This window comes from Pleurodeles waltl, chromosome 10 (assembly GCF_031143425.1).
Source record: "Pleurodeles waltl isolate 20211129_DDA chromosome 10, aPleWal1.hap1.20221129, whole genome shotgun sequence".
Classification (NCBI taxonomy): domain Eukaryota; kingdom Metazoa; phylum Chordata; class Amphibia; order Caudata; family Salamandridae; genus Pleurodeles; species Pleurodeles waltl.
Window position 1 is genome coordinate 89,382,633 of NC_090449.1, and position 14,573 is coordinate 89,397,205.

At 46.3% G+C, this 14,573-nt stretch overlaps 1 protein-coding gene across 3 annotated transcripts in view; it reads left to right on the forward strand.

Moving 5' to 3' along the window:
• Nucleotides 1-14,573, forward strand: part of TRRAP (transformation/transcription domain associated protein) — a 1,102,174-nt gene that overhangs the window by 121,178 nt on the left and 966,423 nt on the right. For all 3 annotated transcript variants that reach the window (XM_069209830.1, XM_069209829.1, XM_069209828.1), the window contains exon 17: nucleotides 9,612-9,806. In XM_069209830.1, the coding sequence (XP_069065931.1) occupies nucleotides 9,612-9,806 (195 nt within the window). The remainder of the gene's footprint in view (nucleotides 1-9,611; nucleotides 9,807-14,573) is intronic.

Sequence of the window (14,573 nt, forward strand, 5' to 3'; positions counted from 1 at the left end):
AATACCCAGTCAAGCCAAGGAATGCCCTGACTTGAGTCTGGGTTTTTGGAGCTACCCAGTCCAGAATAGTCTGGATCTTGGGTTGGAGTGGCTGAACTTGGCCTCCACCTACCAGGTGGCCCAAGTAAACCACAGTTCCCTGCCCTATCTGGCATTTGGATGCCTTGATAGAGAGGCCTGCAGATTGCAGAGCCTTCAAAACCTTCTTCAGGTGGACCAGGTGATCCTGCCAGGTGGAGCTAAAAACAGCAATATCATCAAGATAAGCTGTGCTAAAGGACTCCAAGCCAGCAAGGACTTGATTCACCAACCTTTGGAAGGTGGCAGGGGCATTCTTTAAACCAAAGGGCATAACAGTAAACTGATAATGCCCATCGGGTGTGGAGAATGCTGTCTTTTCTTTTGCTCCAGGTGCCATTTTTATTTGCCAGTACCCTGCTGTCAAGTCAAAGGTACTTAGAAATTTGGCAGCACCTAATTTATCAATGAGCTCATCAGCTCTTGGAATTGGATGGGCATCTGTCTTGGTGACAGAATTGAGCCCTCTGTAGTCCACACAAAACCTCATCTCCTTCTTTCCATCTTTGGTGTGAGGTTTGGGGACTAAGACCACTGGGCTAGCCCAGGGGCTGTCAGAGCGCTCAATTACTCCCAATTCCAGCATCTTGTGGACTTCCACCTTGATGCTTTCCTTAACATGGTCAGACTGTCTAAAGATTTTGTTCTTGACAGGCATGCTGTCCCCTGTGTCCACATCATGGGTACACAGGTGTGTCTGACCAGGGGTTAAGGAGAAGAGTTCAGGAAACTGTTGTAGGACTCTCCTACAATCAGCTTGCTGTTGGCCAGAGAGGGTGTCTGAGTAGATCACTCCATCTACTGTACCATCTTTTGGGTCTGATGACAGAAGATCAGGGAGAGGTTCACTCTCTGCCTCCTGATCCTCATCTGTTACCATCAACAGATTGACATCAGCCCTGTCGTGGAAGAGCTTAAGGCGGTTCACATGGATCACCCTCTTGGGGCTCCTGCTTGTGCCCAGGTCCACCAAGTAGGTGACCTGACTCTTCCTTTCTAGCACTGGGTAAGGGCCACTCCATTTGTCCTGGAGTGCCCTGGGAGCCACAGGCTCCAGAACCCAGACTTTCTGCCCTGGTTGGAACTCAACCAGTGCAGCCTTTTGGTCATACCAAAACTTCTGGAGCTGTTGGCTGGCCTCAAGGTTTTTGGTTGCCTTTTCCATGTACTCTGCCATCCTAGAGCGAAGGCCAAGTACATAGTCCACTATGTCCTGTTTAGGCTCATGGAGAGGTCTCTCCCAGCCTTCTTTGACAAGGGCAAGTGGTCCCCTTACAGGATGTCCAAACAGAAGTTCAAAGGGTGAGAATCCTACTCCCTTCTGTGGCACCTCTCTGTAAGCGAAAAGCAGACATGGCAAGAGGACATCCCATCTCCTTTTGAGTTTTTCTGGGAGCCCCATGATCATGCCTTTTAATGTCTTGTTGAATCTCTCAACCAAGCCATTAGTTTGTGGATGGTATGGTGTAGTGAATTTATAAGTCACTCCACACTCATTCCACATGTGTTTTAGGTATGCTGACATGAAGTTGGTACCTCTGTCAGACACCACCTCCTTAGGGAAACCCACTCTGGTAAAGATACCAATGAGGGCCTTGGCTACTGCAGGGGCAGTAGTCGACCTAAGGGGAATAGCTTCAGGATACCTGGTAGCATGATCCACTACTACCAGGATATACATATTTCCTGAGGCTGTGGGAGGTTCTAGTGGACCAACTATGTCCACACCCACTCTTTCAAAGGGAACCCCCACCACTGGAAGTGGAATGAGGGGGGCCTTTGGATGCCCACCTGTCTTACCACTGGCTTGACAGGTGGGGCAGGAGAGGCAAAACTCCTTAACCATGTTGGACATATTGGGCCAGTAGAAGTGGTTGACTAACCTCTCCCACGTCTTGGTTTGTCCCAAATGTCCAGCAAGGGGAATGTCATGGGCCAATGTTAGGATGAACTTCCTGAACAGCTGAGGCACTACCACTCTCCTAGTGGCACCAGGTTTGGGGTCTCTGGCCTCAGTGTACAGGAGCCCATCTTCCCAATAGACCCTATGTGTTCCATTTTTCTTGCCTTTGGACTCTTCAGCAGCTTGCTGCCTAAGGCCTTCAAGAGAGGGACAGGTTTCTTGTCCCTTACACAGCTCCTCCCTTGAGGGTCCCCCTGGGCCTAAGAGCTCAACCTGATAAGGTTCAAGCTCCAAAGGCTCAGTTCCCTCAGAGGGCAGAACTTCTTCCTGAGAAGAGAGGTTCCCTTTCTTTTGCTGTGTTGTAGTTGGTTTCCCAACTGACTTTCCTGTTCTCTTGGTAGGCTGGGCCATTCTTCCAGACTCCAGCTCTACTTGTTCACCCTGTGCCTTGCACTGTGCTCTTGTTTTCACACATACCAGTTCAGGGATACCCAGCATTGCTGCATGGGTTTTTAGCTCTACCTCAGCCCATGCTGAGGACTCCAGGTCATTTCCAAGCAGACAGTCCACTGGGATATTTGAGGAGACCACCACCTGTTTCAGGCCATTGACCCCTCCCCATTCTAAAGTAACCATTGCCATGGGATGTACTTTTCTCTGATTGTCAGCGTTGGTGACTGTGTAAGTTTTTCCAGTCAGGTATTGGCCAGGGGAAACCAGTTTCTCTGTCACCATGGTGACACTGGCACCTGTATCCCTCAGGCCCTCTATTCTAGTCCCATTAATTAAGAGTTGCTGTCTGTATTTTTGCATGTTAGGCGGCCAGACAGCTAGTGTGGCTAAATCCACCCCACCCTCAGAAACTAGAGTAGCTTCAGTGTGGACCCTGATTTGCTCTGGGCACACTGTTGATCCCACTTGGAGACTAGCCATACCAGTGTTACCTGGATGGGAGTTTGGAGTGGAACCTTTCTTGGGACAGGCCTTGTCTCCAGTTTGGTGTCCATGCTGTTTACAGCTATGACACCAGGCCTTTTTGGGATCAAAGTTTTTACCCTTGTACCCATTGTTTTGTGAAGAGGCTCTGGGCCCACCCTCCTGTGCAGGTTTTTGGGGGCCTGTAGAAGACTCTTTACTATTTTTAGTTTTGGTTGTCTCATCACCCTTCCCCTGGGGAGTCTTTGTGACCCCTTTCTTTTGGTCACCCCCTGTTGAAGTCTTGGACACCCTTGTCTTGACCCAATGGTCCGCCTTCTTTCCCAATTCTTGGGGAGAAATTGGTCCTAGGTCTACCAGATGCTGATGCAGTTTATCATTGAAACAATTACTCAACAGGTGTTCTTTCACAAATAAATTGTACAGCCCATCATAATTACTTACACCACTGCCTTGAATCCAACCATCTAGTGTTTTCACTGAGTAGTCAACAAAGTCAACCCAGGTCTGGCTCGAGGATTTTTGAGCCCCCCTGAACCTAATCCTGTACTCCTCAGTGGAGAATCCAAAGCCCTCAATCAGGGTACCCTTCATGAGGTCATAAGATTCTGCATCTTTTCCAGAGAGTGTGAGGAGTCTATCCCTACACTTTCCAGTGAACATTTCCCAAAGGAGAGCACCCCAGTGAGATCTGTTCACTTTTCTGGTTACACAAGCCCTCTCAAAAGCTGTGAACCATTTGGTGATGTCATCACCATCTTCATATTTTGTCACAATCCCTTTGGGGATTTTTAACATGTCAGGAGAATCTCTGACCCTATTTATATTGCTGCCACCATTGATGGGTCCTAGGCCCATCTCTTGTCTTTCCCTTTCTATGGCTAGGAGCTGTCTCTCTAAAGCCAATCTTCTGGCCATCCTGGCTAACAGGAGGTCATCTTCACTGAGAGCATCCTCAGTGATTTCAGAAATGTGGGACCCTCCTGTGAGGGACTCACTATTTCTGACTAACACAGTTGGAGACAGGACTTGAGGGGTCCTGTTCTCCCTATTTAGGACTGGAGGAGGGACATTGGCCTCCAAGTCACTAATTTCTTCCTCTGTGATGTCATCATCAGAGGGGTTGGCTTTTTCAAACTCTGCCAACAGCTCCTGGAGCTGAATTTTGGTAGGTCTGGAGCCAATGGTTATTTTCTTTATATTACAGAGAGACCTTAGCTCCCTCATCTTAAGATGGAGGTAAGGTGTGGTGTCGAGTTCCACCACCTGCATCTCTGTATCAGACATTATTCTGCTAAGAGTTGGAATACTTTTTTAAGAATCTAAAACTGTTTCTAGAATCTAATTTCAAACTTTTAACAAACTTTTAAACTCTAAAAGACAATGCTAAACAGGGACTTAACACACAAGGCCCTAGCAGGACTTTTAAGAATTTAGAAAAATTTCAAATTGCAAAAATGAATTTCTAATGACAATTTTGGAATTTGTCGTGTGATCAGGTATTGGCTGAGTAGTCCAGCAAATGCAAAGTCTTGTACCCCACCGCTGATCCACCAATGTAGGAAGTTGGCTCTGTATGTGCTATTTCAAAGTAAGGAATAGCATGCACAGAGTCCAAGGGTTCCCCTTAGAGGTAAGATAGTGTCAAAAAAGAGATAATACTAATGCTCTATTTTGTGGTAGTGTGGTCGAGCAGTAGGCTTATCCAAGGAGTAGTGTTAAGCATTTGTTGTACATACACATAGACAATAAATGAGGTACACACACTCAGAGACAAATCCAGCCAATAGGTTTTTATATAGAAAAATATCTTTTCTTAGTTTATTTTAAGAACCACAGGTTCAAATTCTACATGTAATATCTCATTCGAAAGGTATTGCAGGTAAGTACTTTAGGAACTTCAAATCATCAAAATTGCATGTACACTTTTCAAGTTATTCACAAATAGCTGTTTTAAAAGTGGACACTTAGTGCAATTTTCACAGTTCCTAGGGGAGGTAAGTATTTGTTAGGTTAACCAGGTAAGACAGACACTTACAGGGCTTAGTTCTTGGTCCAAGGTAGCCCACCGTTGGGGGTTCAGAGCAACCCCAAAGTTACCACACCAGCAGCTCAGGGCCGGTCAGGTGCAGAGTTCAAAGTGGTGCCCAAAACACATAGGCTAGAATGGAGAGAAGGGGGTGGCCCGGTTCCGGTCGGCTTGCAGGTAAGTACCCGCGTCTTCGGAGGGCAGACCAGGGGGGTTTTGTAGGGCACCGGGGGGGACACAAGCCCACACAGAAATTTCACCCTCAGCAGCGCGGGGGCGGCCGGGTGCAGTGTAGAAACAAGCGTCGGGTTTGTAATGGAAGTCAATGGGAGATCTAGGGATCTCTTCAGCGCTGCAGGCAGGCAAGGGGGGGGTTCCTCGGGGAAACCTCCACTTGGTCGAGGGAGAGGGACTCCTGGGGGTCACTCCTCCAGTGAAAGTCCGGTCCTTCAGGTCCTGGGGGCTGCGGGTGCAGGGTCTCTCCCAGGCGTCGGGACTTAGGATTCAAAGAGTCGCGGTCAGGGGAAGCCTCGGGATTCCCTCTGCAGGCGGCGCTGTGGGGGCTCAGGGGGGACAGGTTTTTGTACTCACAGTCTTAGAGTAGTCCTGGGGTCCCTCCTGAAGTGTTGGATCGCCACCAGCCGAGTCGGGGTCGCCGGGTGCAGTTTTGCAAGTCTCACGCTTCTTGCGGGGAGCTTGCAGGGTTCTTTAAAGCTGCTGGAAACAAAGTTGCAGCTTTTCTTGGAGCAGGTCCGCTGTCCTCGGGAGTTTCTTGTCTTTTCGAAGCAGGGGCAGTCCTCAGAGGATGTCGAGGTCGCTGGTCCCTTTGGAAGGCGTCGCTGGAGCAGGATCTTTGGAAGGCAGGAGACAGGCCGGTGAGTTTCTGGAGCCAAGGCAGTTGTCGTCTTATGGTCTTCCTCTGCAGGGGTTTTTCAGCTAGGCAGTCCTTCTTCTTGTAGTTGCAGGAATCTAATTTTCTAGGGTTCAGGGTAGCCCTTAAATACTAAATTTAAGGGCGTGTTTAGGTCTGGGGGGTTAGTAGCCAATGGCTGCTAGCCCTGAGGGTGGGTACACCCTCTTTGTGCCTCCTCCCAAGGGGAGGGGGTCACAATCCTAACCCTATTGGGGGAATCCTCCATCTGCAAGATGGAGGATTTCTAAAAGTTAGAGTCACTTCAGCTCAGGACACCTTAGGGGCTGTCCTGACTGGCCAGTGACTCCTCCTTGTTTTTCTCATTATTTTCTCCGGCCTTGCCGCCAAAAGTGGGGCCTGGCCGGAGGGGGCGGGCAACTCCACTAGCTGGAGTGTCCTGCTGGGTTGGCACAAAGGAGGTGAGCCTTTGAGGCTCACCGCCAGGTGTGACAATTCCTGCCTGGGGGAGGTGTTAGCATCTCCACCCAGTGCAGGCTTTGTTACTGGCCTCAGAGTGACAAAGGCACTCTCCCCATGGGGCCAGCAACATGTCTCGGTTTGTGGCAGGCTGCTAAAACTAGTCAGCCTACACAGATAGTCGGTTAAGTTTCAGGGGGCACCTCTAAGGTGCCCTCTGGGGTGTATTTTATAATAAAATGTACACTGGCATCAGTGTGCATTTATTGTGCTGAGAAGTTTGATACCAAACTTCCCAGTTTTCAGGGTAGCCATTATGGTGCTGTGGAGTTCGTGTTTGACAGACTCCCAGACCATATACTCTTATGGCTACCCTGCACTTACAATGTCTAAGGTTTTGTTTAGACACTGTAGGGGTACCATGCTCATGCACTGGTACCCTCACCTATGGTATAGTGCACCCTGCCTTAGGGCTGTAAGGCCTGCTAGAGGGGTGGCTTACCTATACTGCATAGGCAGTGAGAGGCTGGCATGGCACCCTGAGGGGAGTGCCATGTCGACTTACTCGTTTTGTCCTCACTAGCACACACAAGCTGGCAAGCAGTGTGTCTGTGCTGAGTGAGAGGTCTCCAGGGTGGCATAAGACATGCTGCAGCCCTTAGAGACCTTCCTTGGCATCAGGGCCCTTGGTACTAGAAGTACCAGTTACAAGGGACTTATCTGGATGCCAGGGTCTGCCAATTGTGGATACAAAAGTACAGGTTAGGGAAAGAACACTGGTGCTGGGGCCTGGTTAGCAGGCCTCAGCACACTTTCAATTGTAAACATAGCATCAGCAAAGGCAAAAAGTCAGGGGGCAACCATGCCAAGGAGGCATTTCCTTACAGTCTCAAAATACCAAATAAGCTTGTCTACCATCTTTGACTATGTCCAAATGCACATCTTTTTTTGGATAGTTATCCATGGATGAATTTCGTTTGACCTCCTCCTCCGCCCCACAACCACAGGAGGATTTTTGGGCGGGGTCAATTGCTTGTTGCTCATTTCCTACCTAAATGATTTGCAGCATCATGCAGATAGATGTGTTATTAGATTAGGTGAACCAGTGAGACATTAGTTAATATGTAAGGCTTTTAATCTTAGCCGTAAGCATCTTAATATTTGGGGACTAAAAACACATCAATTTAAGATTTACGGTTTATATTATATAGCTTTAAGATTTATTTGTGTGGCTAATTGGGAGTACTCTGCTTGTTTTCAGCCTATGTGGATAGATGCAGAAATGATTCATGGTGTTGCTAAATGTAGTAGAATGGAACAGTTTTTGGCATCAGGTTTTTAAGGAAGTAAGCACGCTTTTTGGAAGAATATTATCTCTTTTCCCTAATATCACTCTGCTTGGATTCTAATTTGATATAAAGCAGGTCGCAGTGTACAGCAGTGGTTCTTAACCTTTTGACTTCCGTGGACCCCTGCATAATAATCATAGGAATCCGGAGACCCCGAGTGACTCTTTACTGGAAGCTGAAAATCACGACAATCAAAGCAATTATTTGAACCACCAAAACAATACAGAAAAATACAGAAACTCGCATATGCAAATGATGAAATTTTAATAGGAACGTTGGAGGTGTCCTAAAATTAATTGAAGCCTCTCATTGTCCCTACTATAGTTTTTCATGCATTTGCAATGTTACCTCAAATCATGCTGAGGATACTGATTTCATTTTCAGCCTCCACTTTCAAATTCCTTTACTTTTCAGTTGTAAATTTAGCTCCTTTAAATATACACACTTTATTAATGTTAATAATATTTAATTTTCTAAATAGTTGCCGACCCCTGTGAGTAAGTTTCACAGACGCCCAAGGGATCCCAGACCACAGGTTAACAACCACTGGTGCACAACATCTCCACATACCCGAGTCTTCCCCATTGATTCTGTATTTGACTGTAAAGCTAGTTAAAATGGATACAAATGAGTTGATACCCAATTAATCTTAAATGGTCCATAAATCATTCTTAGATAAACACATTTTAAAACGCCACATGCTTTTTGGGCTAACCCAATTGTTTGTAATTCTTATCTTGTGGATTGCTGTGGAATCACTTTACCAAAAGTAAGCTTTTACTAAGCTGCTCCTCGTTGTATTTCGAGTGTGCACTTACTCTGTCCATATATTTGATTTGATGAATTTCCAGAGAACCCTGCATCAGTGTGGTTTGTGTTCATATGGGGTATGTAACTTTTTGATGCCACTAATCACTTCCTTCATAGCTCCTGAACATTGTAAAGGGGCCAATAGGGAGCCCATCAGGACATGCACAACTAGAATAATTTGCGTACACGTATTTAGTGGACATCGGTTATTGATGGTCATAGTACCTTGTGGTGGAATGTTTTGAATAGATAAGCAGCCTGTTTATAGTTCTGCTGTGTGACCTCCTTTGTGGATGCTTTATTTTAAATGTAATGTTAATATACTCTTTAGCACTGTACCGTACCTTTCAGTATTCATTTTTTTTTACTCTTAAATCGTTGACAGACTTCTTTAAATTGACAGAGAAATTTAAGTGTGCCTAATGTGTCAAGCTGTTCTCTACTTTCTCATTGACTAGTTCTGTTTAGAAAGTAGTTTGAATTTTTAACTTTGAAAAAGTATTTTTCTTGTGAATGTTTATTTTATGAAGGCAAGAGTTGAATTCAGTAGTCTTGTTCTTCGGTTTGCATTTTTGATTCACTTACATAAATAAGCATTAAGCGTCTTATTAAGAGTCTGGTAGTCAACACATTACGAGGTTGTCGGGCAGATGTGCCAACCTACTGCTGTCCCTGTCAGGATCTTCAATCAGGTTGTAATCAGCCAGGGAGGCGTTGAACAACCTTGTTCTCTGCTAGCCTTTTCATGGCAGTTCAACCTCCTTGAAAAGGCTGGCAGAGAACATGTACAGGGGGGCGTATTGGCAGTGCAGGGGCACCCCTGCCCAGCACCCTCAAAATGCGCACTGTTTGCTGTGCAGACATAGCACATTTCGAGGGTGCTAGTGCCCCCTGCGTGCAGCAGCATTGCTACCAGCTCTTAGGAGCCGGTGGCAAAGCTGCCGCACCTTTCCCACTGGGCTCATGGGTGGGATACATCTGCTAGCCCAGTGGGAAAGGCGTAATAGAGCTGATGAGGAGACTGCCACCTCGACGGCGGTCTCCTCACCACAGGTCTGGCTGTCAGTCGACTGCCAAACTCTTAATCAGCCCTTAAGTGGCTTGTCTTGCAGGCATACTTTTAAGTCAAATTATAGTATTATTTTCTTTTCTATTAAGCTCTTGTTACCTTTGCAGGTACAAATAGCAGGAAATGGACAGACATATGTTCGACTAGCAAACTGCCAAACTGTAAGAATGAAGGAAGAGAAAGAAGTACTGGAGCATTTTGCTGGAGTCTTTACAATGATGAATCCATTAACCTTTAAAGAAATTTTTCAAACAACGGTGCCCTACGTGGTGGAAAGAATCTCTAAAAACTATGCTCTGCAGGTAATATGTTATTGTTAGTCTTGCTATCTTGTTAAGAATACGCCATCCCTTCTTCTTCCACACAGGAAATAGTTTCAGTCTACAAACCTTTGTAATTTGGGGCACAGTAGGATCAAGTATTTACTTGTTATGACTATAAATAACTTATTTAGATCTGGACTAACAAAATAAAAATGATATTTCATTTTGGAAGAAATAAATAATAGTTCAAACATTTTGCTGCTCCTTTTCCCCTAAGATGTTTGTTCACATACACATTGTTAGGTAGGGCAAAATGAGCAAAATAGTGTGTGCCTGGTGCAAACTGTAACAACTTTCCCCATACAATAATTTTCTGAGTTTCAGATACAGTTGCTTGTGAGCTGGCACACTAATTGCAGCACAATACTGGTAGAGCGCATAATACATTTTGGCAAGAAATGGACATTCTGCATTGATTCTACCCTGAGTCAAGTGTACTAAAGGAAGTGACATGGCTATTTAATTAGTGTGCATTCGTAGTGAGACCTTGGGTCACCAGAATCTACAGCAATACTCCATACAAATTCCTCCCCTTTAACAATTGTGTGTAAGCTGTTAGTATCCAAACATGGCAGCAAAGTTCAGGTTCACCTACTCAGAGCTTTTTTTAAGTGACATTTTCTGAGGCTATCCAACCTTGTTGAAACCTAATAACAGCCTCCAGGTTGGTCCCAGGCAGTATTTGTGATTGCCATAATTTTCCAAAGTCCGACCAATCAGGTACATTGGGTGCCTAAGTGCCTGTGAACCGTAAGGTCTGCTTTTAATTGTTCATATTGAAATTTGATATTTTTTTTGATATTTTTAATGCTAATATTGAGGTACTCCTCGAGTTTTAAAAGTGGTACGATCACAATTCAGAGGTGTCATTTTTTATTAGAGTGCTATATTTTGTTTCCCAGTGCTTTTAAGGACGACATGCTTACTGTTTTTTTCTAATGCTTCTTAATTCAAATGTAGTTTATTAGTGACATGATTTATGTGTTGAGTTTGATGCAGTGCCACATTTTATGTGGCTGCTAATATAGTTCATTAAGTTTGAAATTCCATTAATTTTAATGTTGTATATTTTGTCTTCATTTTATGATTAACAGTGTTATTTTGCTGTTTTTAACTTTTGTTGCCTTTATCTATTGTGTGTCATTAACATTAACTCAAAGCCAATTACGTCAAAGTTCTTTATTTTACTGTTGTGATTGTCTTAAGCAACAGACAAACACACTCCTGCTCATATCCTATCAATTTCACTCACTCTCTCCTCACACTCTTACTTACTGTAGAGGTTAGACCAAGCTACTAAATGTTAGGATCTTTGAGATCTCCTTAGCTGTCTCGACTAGTCTGTTCCAACCAGCAAATTTCCAGGACTATACTGGAGAAGTTACAGGTGAGTAACTTTCTTGTTAGTCATGTTTTCTTGCTGTTGGTGAATCTGCTGTTCTAGACTATTCACCATAACCAGAGTCCCCTATTTTCAGCATTGCAGGGCTCACTTCACTGGATCTTTTTGTTGCAGAATTATTAGCAGGAATGCTAGATTTTGAACAGTAGTGTGTACATTTCACTTTTACTTTAGACTACCTTGTTAACATGAACTGGGATTTCATATTGTTCAGGACTTTAGTGTAGGAAGCTCGCTCTTTATTTGATATAGCAAAATGAGATATATTTTGTAAAGATCCAGGGGTTCGCTTACTAGTGCTCTAGCAATCCCAGTGTCCTCTTTTTAGGGGATACTATGATCGAGCAGCTTAACCTTATCAGAGAGGCGTGTTAGACATCTTCAAATACAGTATCTTTATGTATGTTTAGGCACTAGAATCAATACGATCAGGTAAGTTTGTTTTGCTAGAAAAATACTTTCAGGTTTTCAAAAGTCGACACAGTGCATTTTTCAGAAGCTGCACAGTTATCCTATAAACGGAAAATAAATACTGCATTCAGATATAGTACAGCGACTTGCAGAGGTGTAACCTGGTGTAGGGTGCCCAGTGTTAGTCAATGGGGATTGGTCCAATTTAAGAGAGGCTGCAGGTTTGGACAGGGAGCCCATTTGAGGGGAACCAACAGGTGTGTTCAAGTCTTGAGATTCTCTGGGATAGAGAGACACCTTGGGTCCTCTTCTCCACAGGCCAGGGACAAAGGGTGCAGAGATGTTCTGTTGCGTATGGTTTTCTCCACCAGGAGCACTCGCGGTTGAGGAGGCCTGCGAGCAGAGGCTGCAGGCGGTGTCTGTGAGTCCACAGTGTGCACGTCCAAGGTGGGCTTTGTCTTTGGAGGGCTGGGGGCACCTCAGGCCAGGCAGCACAGATGCAGTGGTGCTTTCCAGGGTCAGGTTCTTGCGAGTCCAGTGTCCTCTCAGGTCTCTTGGGTTGCCCGCAAGATGCAGGGAAGCACCTCTGATACTCCACGGTAGTTCCTGGGTCTTTGTTAAAAGCAGACAATCCTCACAGGCCTTTGGAGGCACAGCAGCGTACAGTGCGAGTTGACTTTGTCGCAAATCAGAGGACAGGCCTGCGGCCAAGTCAGGTGCTTTTTCCCTCAGTCCTTGTTTTTGCAGCTTTTGAGTGTCATCCTTCTGCATAGGTCAGCAGGAATCTGATTACCTGTCGCCTGGGGTTCCCCTTAATACTGAATTTAGGGGGCATTTAGGTGAGTGTAGCTACTTACCCCTGGGGTGAATACACCCCCTATATGACCTCTAACCCTGTCCCTAATTCTGTCACCACTAAGATGGTAGATTTCTAAGTATTGTGTCCACATCAGGTAGCACACCTCATGGGCGGGACTGACCTGAGGGGTTGTGCGACTGTAAGGGTGCTCAGCACCAAACTCATACGGACTGCCAGTGCAGCCTGTGTGACATGGTGCTTTAAAAAGTGAAAACACAAAATGGCACACCCTTGTAATATTTGTAAGTGACCCCTACAGCATCCCTTACAGCTCTAAGGTAGGGTGCCTTATCTCACATGTAAGGCCATATCTGCATGAGCATAAATGCCCCTCTGTTGGCCAGTTCAGTTACTGACAGTGCAAGTGAACAGGGAAGCAGTCTCAAGGTATGTACTGGGCACTAGTCAAAACGAGTTTCCCAGCTACATAATAGCTTCACTGAATGTTGTGGTGGTTGGTATCAAACACCTTGTATTCATACACCTGCACTGATTCCATTGTTGGATTTATTATTACATGCACCCAGAGTACCCTCTGATTCCCCCTGAAAACCTACCAGCTACTAGTGTGTTTAGTGACTGGTTCTACCCGGCCTGCCACCTCAGACGAGTTTCTGACCCTCAGGGGTGAGAACCCACTCTCTCTGGTTGTCAGGAACAAAGACTGCTTTGGCAGAGGGTGTTACACACCCCTTCCAACAGGATGACCTGTAAATTAGCATTCCAAGGCAGGGAGCTTCAAAGAGCCCATCTCCTTTGGTTTGCAAGTCTGGCTTTCTTTAGAGGTGAGGGGATGCCCACACCCTTACCAGAGCCCATTTGGCCCCTGGACAGGTGGGAGAATTAGATGCACACGCAGCCTATTGCACTTGTAGGCTGGACACACCTCTAGGGTGACCAGCCTGAACTGAACACAAAGTTAGGAATTCTACCATCTTGTATGTGGTGGAATTAGGTATTCTGGGACAGGGTGACGCCCACAGTAAGTGGTCATCTAGAGGCCATAGTGACCCCAGGGCTAAGTAGCCCATTGGCTTCTACCCCACACTTTTCTCAACATCCCTAAATTGAGTATTTAGGAGACCCCCCTGATACCAGGACTTCAACTTTCACCTGACACAGTGGACAAAGACTGCTGATCCGAAAACAGAGGAGCACAACTGACTAGGCGCCATTCCTTGCAGCCTGTCTGCTGCACCGACCCTCGTGGAGCATCTGACTCGTCCTGTAGCTGTGCAGATTCTCAAGCGACCCGGAGGGCTGCCAGTGCTTTGCCAATAGCCAAAGAAACTCCCATGGAGTGGAGGAGCTACTCCCCTGGCCCGCAGGCACCAAAAGAAGCAACAACAATTCTTTGGTACCGGACCCCTTGAGGCAGCCAAGGCTTGTGTCCAGACCAGGCACCAACGTTGAGGATAACCAACCTGCACGTCAAGGGACTTTAGGGACAGTGAGACCCACATTGTGATCAGTCCTTTTTTCCCCTCTTCAGCAGAAACAAAGAGAGCCTCTGACCTCCACCACCACACTCATCAAAGTGCCTTTGCACCTGTGCCCCACAGCCCGAGGGAGGTGACTGTGCCAGCAAGGTCCTGAGCCCCTCCATGGGTAAGCCCACCCTTGGTTTTGCCAAGACTGGACTCCCAGTCGCTGTCTGCAGCCTCTTTGTGCAGGCCCCCTCTACTGCGAGTGTCTCTGGTGACAGAAACCAGATGCCTGAAGACACCTCTGCACCCAGTCCCAGCCCTAAGAGAAGAGGACCAAAGGTGCCCCAAGCATTGTGTGACCTGAGCACACTTGTTGATTCAGCCGGACTGGTCCCCCAGTCCCAGCCTACTGGCTCTTTCGGCAGGTCCCCCCCTCTAACTGTGAGTTACTCTAGCACAGGGTCTGACGCCAAAAGACACCACTACACCTGAGCCCCACAGCCTGAGGAGAAGTCTGCCATTGGTGTCCCTATGTCCCAGAGGACCTCAAGGGCCGAGCCCCCCTGTGGGTTCCCTCAGACTGGCCCCCACCATCCTAGCTTGCAGCCTCTCTCTGACCAGACCGTTTCCCATTGAAGTGAATTGAA